This window comes from Nestor notabilis, unplaced genomic scaffold (assembly GCF_000696875.1).
Source record: "Nestor notabilis isolate BGI_N333 unplaced genomic scaffold, ASM69687v1 scaffold23391, whole genome shotgun sequence".
NCBI lineage: Eukaryota > Metazoa > Chordata > Aves > Psittaciformes > Psittacidae > Nestor > Nestor notabilis.
Window position 1 is genome coordinate 32184 of NW_009913696.1, and position 7280 is coordinate 39463.

The 7280-nt window shown below is 46.5% G+C and overlaps 1 protein-coding gene across 2 annotated transcripts in view; it reads left to right on the plus strand.

Moving 5' to 3' along the window:
• LOC104412568 (casein kinase I isoform alpha) overlaps window positions 1-2007 on the plus strand; it is a 33401-nt gene extending 31394 nt beyond the window's left edge. For both annotated transcript variants that reach the window (XM_010023321.1, XM_010023323.1), the window contains exon 9: window positions 490-2007. In XM_010023321.1, coding sequence (XP_010021623.1) covers window positions 490-497 — 8 coding nt within the window. In that variant the 3' untranslated portion in view covers window positions 498-2007. The remainder of the gene's footprint in view (window positions 1-489) is intronic.
• Window positions 2008-7280: the final 5273 nt, after the last annotated feature.

Here is a 7280-nt window from a genome sequence, read left to right on the forward strand (position 1 = left end):
ACCAGTTACTGTAAGGTAAGTTATTCCTGTTCCTTTTCCTCCTGTCTGAGTGACACCGCTGTACTGCGTCTCTGAAGAGCACCACTGCAATCAGATGACAGTTTGACATTCAAGGATATAAACATGAGACACTGCAGACAAGTAGAAAACAATCCTATGAAATTACATCCTGCTTCCTAGTGGCAATAACACATCTTGTTTTCAAACTGTTGGTCTGAATTCCTATTTGAGGAATGTGGGATCCAGCTGGTACATAAGCCTGTTCTCCAGTGCAGCAGTAGGTGTGAGCGAGAGGCGTGTGTTGGATGCTGATGAGTGGTGGCAAATGCTGGTTAGCTTTGGAAGTGGACACCAGGAACTCTGCCGTTCTGAGATGGAGTAGCATTTCCCTCTTTGAATGACCATAACTGATGTTTAATTCTCCTACTGTGAAGGCTGTTTCTTGTTTCCATCCCGTATCAGTAAGTTGCCCTTGTGTTTATCTTGCAGGTTTCTGAGCATGGCGAGGATGGGACAAAGCAGAGCAGATCGGAGCAGGACTTGTCACTCCCCAAATCCTAGAAATTTTAGTTCATACGTACACTTGCCAGTGGCTGTGGGCAACCATTTACTTGGTGTAAAGAACTTACTATCAGTATAAACTGGCTCTGGGCAGTGTCAGTGATGCTGCACTTTGAGTTGTAGCAGCTGTAATTGTGAATATTACTGAAATAGTGAAACATGGTGTCCAGTTTTCTATTGCATTTTTTTCAAGTGGAAAAGTTAACTAATGGTTGACACACAAGTGGAGAAAATTGTGCATATGCCAATTTTTGTTACCTTTTTACTTTGAACTACACTGCTTATGAGATCTCATTGTTTTGGAAGAATGGCATGAACAGTCTTCGGCAACAGTTGTGATAATTGTAAATGCTCACAATTGTGCACTCTTTTCTGGTTATTCCTCCCTGGGTTCTGAAAGTTGTACACTTAAAACATTCTTAAAGTTGTTGGCTTCTATGTGCAACATACCAAGCCAGCTGACATGGTAGTAACCAAAGATTCCAGTTTTTAAGCGTATGAAAGACTCTGCCTGCTTACCTGTGCTAGAAATAACAGCATCTAAAGTGAAGACTTAAGAGAAACTTAGCGACTACTAGATAATCTTTAGGACTCTGCATTAACTCTATAATGTTCTTGGTATAAAAGGAAAAACAGCATATTTGTCACGAAATTTAGTTAACATCTTACAACTGAACCTGTATGTAAGTTGCTTAGATAAATGTAATCACTGTAAACATCTATATGATCTGGGATTTTGTTTTTATTTTGAAGCGGGAGCTTTTTTGTTTACAAGTTCATTAAAAACTAAAAAGTGTTTTCTGTAAGGAAATGAGGTTTTTTAATTTGCCTTGTTAATTCAGTTGAAGAAATCTGCATTACCCTGTTTTTAAACCAAGTTGCAAGGCCATTTGTTAAGCAAAAGACGTCATATTTCTTTCTAAATCATTTTAGATTTAGTGTTGTAACTCTTCCTCGTTTTGTTTTTAAATAAATTTTGTATTTTTTCCTTGAGGGGGAAGGGGCAGTCTTGCATTTTTATAACTTGTTGGTTGAGACCAGCCCTCTATACTAAAGATTGGAGCTTTTTAAAACAAAATGGCATCTTTTGCAGCCCCGGCATGGGCAGCCCCCTCGAGCGCTGCCATGTCCCACACTGGCTGGACTGACCTGTGATTGCTAGTTTTAAGGAAATAAATTTGAATGGAGTATTTGGATGGTTTTAAACCAAGGCATTTTCTTTCAAGTTCTTGTGAAGTGGATATGACCAGATTTACTCTTGTTCTCGGGGACAGCCTTGCACCATGCAGAGTTCACATTGGTTACTGCCCCAGGCTGTCTTCCTTCTCACTCCTATTCTAGCCCAGCTGAAAAGAAAGAAATACTTTTATTGCTGGTAATTCTTTAACAGTGTAATTTATTCCTTTATAGCATGTCAGAATAAATTAAAAAAATGTCTGAAAATGCTGCCAGATGCCTATTGTGTAAATGTTGTTTGTATGTTAGCTTTTTAGACCGTTTCCATGCATGTAGCAGAGTTCCTGCTCACAATTCATCTTTTTACTGTTTGAAAAGGTCTTTCCTTTTGAAAATCATTTCTTGGAGATCACAACACTTACACTGTGCACCCTCTGCCCTCATGGAGGGGTAACCTGGATCAAGGCCGCGCTCCCGTGCGGTCACTATGCATACTCTCCTTACGAGAAGGATCTGCCCTGAGAAGATGTTAACCTTTAGCTGGAGAACATTGTGTGCTAATAAACATTCGTATAGATAATCTGGGAGTACAGGGCAGCAAAAAGTCTGCCGGGCTTCAGAGATAGCGGTGCACATATGGAAACCTCTTCTGAGTCAGAGCGGTCTCTCTCTGGTACCTGGAAGGTGGAAGAAGCTCGTTCTTCTGGCTAGGATGTTCTTCCAGACACAAGTATTGCCCTATCTGAATAAGGATGCTTTACAAGCAATGCCTCATATGAAAACTGGTATGTTTCTAAGAACTGGTATCTAGAATACTATGTTATGTCTTTACATATGATTTCTACTGTCTAGGCAATGCCTCTGACAACATGCATTGGTGGAAGGGGAAGAAGCATCATTGAAATGCCTTCTTGACGGCTGTTTTTGGAGTGGCTGCTCGGAATTGTTTTGGCACCACTTTTCTTGCTTTGACATGAGATATTTGAAAGTTGGAGGAAATAATTTGGTTTCAGGAGAAGAAATTATTTCCTCTGTCCATTAAATTTACTCATGGCTTTGAGGAGGGTTGTCAAACTTTAGAAACAAAACTGCCCTTGATAAGCACTGCAAGCAAGAACAGTTCATGTGCTCGGAGTGTCAAAATGCATTTGTGTGTAGTTGTTACAACTGCAAGCCTTGTCCTGAGGGGCATGGAGTCCAGTTAGTCTTTCAGACATGGTGTGTTAATAGAGTTTACTTCTGCACAGAAGTGTGAGCTTGAACTGTCAGCCCTGTTGTGCTGCTTTACGGAAAGCCAGCCTGCAGCAGACGTGTGAGCAGTGCACGAGATGGCAACCTTCCTTAAAGAGATGCTGTGATACTGAACACTCATTTGCTGTGTAATCGATTTGGTTTGTAACAAAGACTTCAAACTGAAAGCATTAAAAACTATGTGGATCTTGACTTCTGGTTGCAGCTCTGCAAAGGGTTTGTGTTGGGAGGTTTATTCTTATGTGCTGTCCTGATACAAAGTCAAAAACTTCTGCAAGCCATCCCAGGCCCTTTAGAAGTAATTATCATTGTTAACAGAGGCTGTAAAGTGCAAGAGCTACAACCTTGTGCTCCCTGGAAAGTGCTAGAATTCAGGTAATGGCATTAGGCTGTGACAACAGGTTTTTAGTCAGCTTACTAAGCTGTGTACAGGGTTTCAAAGCAATTTATTAACCTTCTTAGAACAACTCTTGAGAGGCATCCTAAGGCCACCTTGCAAAGGATTGCTTGATTTGGAGAGTGGAGTGCTCATTTGTGCAGTGTACCGGTTCATTAGTTTTAACCTATTTAAGCTGTTCCTTGTTAGAAGCAATTGAAAGCCTGTTCTCCCATAAAAGGCTCTGAAAGAAGGTCAGATTTCTGTAGGTCTCAGTTGTTGGTAACATTGGTAATGTCCCTCTCCCTGCCTTGCCCCCTGTTCTCTGTGGTGGTGCTCATTGGTGCTAGGTGATGAATTCAAGCCCTGGCTGTGTGGAGAGCAGTCAGTGTGAAAGCTGGATGTTTCTGGTAGGTGTGTCAAGTCTGTCCAGTGTGCACTACCCTAATTTGATTTCTGCTGACTTCTGTTGAATTCTGTCTGTGTGGGGTTATTTTTCAAGGTTACGTGTTGACAAAGCTCTGCTGCTGTGGTGTTCTGCCTGTTCTCTCAGTTGGCTTTTTCAGGTGTGTTGCTTACAACCTGCAGGGACTTGCATGTGCTTTGTGTGCTGTGCTTTTCCTACGCAGGCTGCAGCAGAGGTGAAGGCACCGAGCTGTGCTGCTCTGAGCAGGAGGCTGGGCTCGATGCCTCCCTGCAGTCCCTTCCAGCTGGATTACTTCTGTGATCCCAAGTTGGCTTTTTTTTGCATCAGGCTTTAATTTCTCTTGACAGCATTTTCCAATTTAGAAGATTTGTTGCTTAGCCAGCTCTATCAGCTCCATCTGCTCCTTAATCGCGGTGAAATCATCGTGATTTCATATCAGCTTGATGTCGTAATGCAAGTTCAGGAGCATGGCAGGCTCCAGACTAAAAGGAAAAGTGGGCTGGGAGGAAGAGCTGTCTGCTCCAAGCACTAATATATCTGGAAACACGAGGCGAGGGATGACAGAGGAAGTGCCCACCCTCCTAATAGGGCCTGAGTGGAAGGGGCTGCGTTCGTGGCGTGTTCTAATGTGGAAATGGCTCTTTAATGTAATCCCAGGGCTAAACAGGAAGGGGGGAGGGTGGTGCCAGGTCTGCATGCAAAGAGCTGGGATTGACTGTGGTGCTAGAGCATGAGGACGGGCACTGTGCTCAGCTGCATTAACAAAGCTTTTCAAAATAGAGCCAGGAGTATTGTCCTTCACCATAGGGAAATGTGCTGTGTTAAGGGAGGGCAGTGACCTTGTTTGTAAAGGAACTACAGTGTGCTCAGCTGCTTTGCAAAGCTCGGTACTAAAGTACTAAATACTAAATCTTTCAGATTAAGATGCTAACTTGACTTTTTGCATTGTGTGAGATGTTCTTAGATATGATTGTTGCTAGTGCTGCATTCAGGTAGCTGAAGGTCACAAGGAGTTAAGGAGTATTCTCACACAGAGTGATCAGATTTCCAAGTCTTTTTGTCCATAAAAGAAGGTGATGCAGCTCCTTTTCCAGAGAACAGCTTGGCATTTTGGTATCAGGGGCTGCTTCAGAAGTACCTGAGCACACTCAGCTCTCAACTGTTGTGTTTTCCCTCTCCAGGAGCGTTTTGTCCTGTTGATAATGTGGATTATTTCTGTGAACACAGCTGGTCTGAACTTCATGTCTTTCCCTCTCTGAGCTGAAGGATAGCATCAATATGCGTGGCTGGCAGAGGAGCTCTTCCAGAGCTGCTCTGTGCGCTCCTTCTGTCCCAAAGAGCCAGCTCCTGGTTCCCTGTTCTCACCACCCTTGAAATAAGTGGGCGTCATGCTGCTTTTCAGGTGATGGACTTTGAACTTCTTTGTGAATGGAAGCAATTCTAGATCATCAGAAGACCTTGAAGGAGTGTCCATGCTGTCATACAGGCTTGTGAGCTTTCCTTGCTGCGGCCAGAGCCCCTGCCTGCGATGATGATTCTGGGCCTTGCCCTTTACAGTGCTGTAAATGCACAGGGCAGGTGCCTGATGCAGCTCGGCTCAGATAACTGCAGGGGTGGGGTGGTGGAGTCACCTGTGTGACTCCCTGTGCTTCCTGCAGCCTCCTGGTCCTCCACAACAGGGGTACAGTGAGCAAGTGGGCCAAGGTGCAAGGAAGGGAGAGGGCAGAGTCCCTCCTTTGTTGCTGTGGTGCACACAAAGCAGCGCTATGAGACCTTCCCAAGTGAGACTATCGGATGTGTGTAACTGAGAACCCCAGGATTAGAGGCTGGTGTCCTTGGCACATCTTACCCTTGCGTCTGCCTGGCTCGCCCTCGCTGCTGCATTCGCTGCTCATGGGGTTTGTACCCCAGCTGTGGTAACTCTGCTTCTTGGCAGCGTGGGTAATTTAAAGGTCCTTGAGCCCATTTCTACATGACTACAAGGGCAGATGTTTCACAGCTGGTGCTGGTCCCAGGACCAGCTTGGGGCTTGCAGCTGGCTCTGGTGTTCCAAAGCAGGTTCTTGCTGCTGGACCAAGCTGGCCAGCCTCTGTGGGTGGGATTTTCCAAATCTTCATCTGGTGGCAGCTGAAAGTATGGTTTTGCCTAGGTCAGGCAGAGAGGAGCGAGGAAGCATTTGCCTGCCTTGGTGGACAGGCAGGTACAGTCATGCAGTGCAGGACGAGAGCAGAGAGGTAAAGCTAGAAGCTGGTTTCAGTGGTTTGAACTGGGAAACATCACTTGGGCAGCAGATTGGGTCTTCCGTGCTGGAGGCTCCCCCTGACTTGTGCCCAGCTCGTTCCTCCTCCTTGGTGACTGCTGGTGCTGGGCCGGGACTGTTCGCAGCACTGCCCAGGTCAGGGTTTTGGTGCTGCAAACAGCATCTGGAGCATTAGCACAGTGGAGCGTGTGTGCATGTTCCTGGGGGCTGGTACCTGCTTTATGCCAGTTGGACTTGGGGTAACTCCTGCTGCACGGCACTGCTTGAACAGCCAGAATTCCCTGCTGACTCACATCCTGGAAGTGTCCAACTTCCTTCCTGAGACCCTTTCTTCTGAAGGAGGAAAGGCGAGGAGCCCATCTGCGGCCATTCTCCCCTTGGGCTTCCCAGGAAGTATTAACTGATGTTTTTTATTAGCTGGGCTGGTGCTGCACTGCTGAGGAGCATCAATAAACCCTGTTTGCATTGCACGCCCAGCGTGGGAAGGTGCTGCTGTGCTAACGCTGATTGACGCAGCCCTGCCGAGCTCCCGCTGTTAACAGATCCCACAAACAGATTATGGGCAGAAGTCACTGCGCAGTGACCTTCCTCCCTCTCACCAACAGCTTTTCACACTGCACCTTTGCCCTTCCCATACCTGCTGGTGCGGGCTCGCAAGTGGGATGTGAGCTGGGCACTGCCAGCGCATTCACAAGGGGCAAAGTATGGGCTTGGGAGCTTGATGCTGATTGGAAGTGGCTTGTTTTTTGCTTCCCGACATGCAAACAGCTTGTGGGGTCTGCTCTGTGCGGTGCCAAGCCTTTCCTAGTGAAAGGCTGCTGGGTATGTAGCCCGCTGCTCCCATTCCTGCCCTGTGACCCCGAAAGGCTACAGTCAGGGGTAGCTGTGTGAGCAGATGCCATCAATGGCTGCGGAGGATGGAATCGGGGCACTGGCCGGACTGGCTCAGTTGTGACCAGGCAGCTCTTCCTGGTCACAGGAAAAGCAGCTGGCTTTTCCTAGGAGGGAGTTGAACAGCCGTGTGCTGTGAGTCCTGGGGCCGGCCAGCCCCACACAACGGGTCTGGGAGCTGCATCGGTGTCTATCAAACCCCCAGTTCACAGCAGCTCCCCTGTAACCTCTAGGAAGAAGTTTAAATGCGAGATACTGGAGTAAGCAGGGCATAGACAAGCTTGTCTATGACATGACATGGTGGCTTGTGTAGAGTGTGGTGGCAAGCCTGCAAGGTT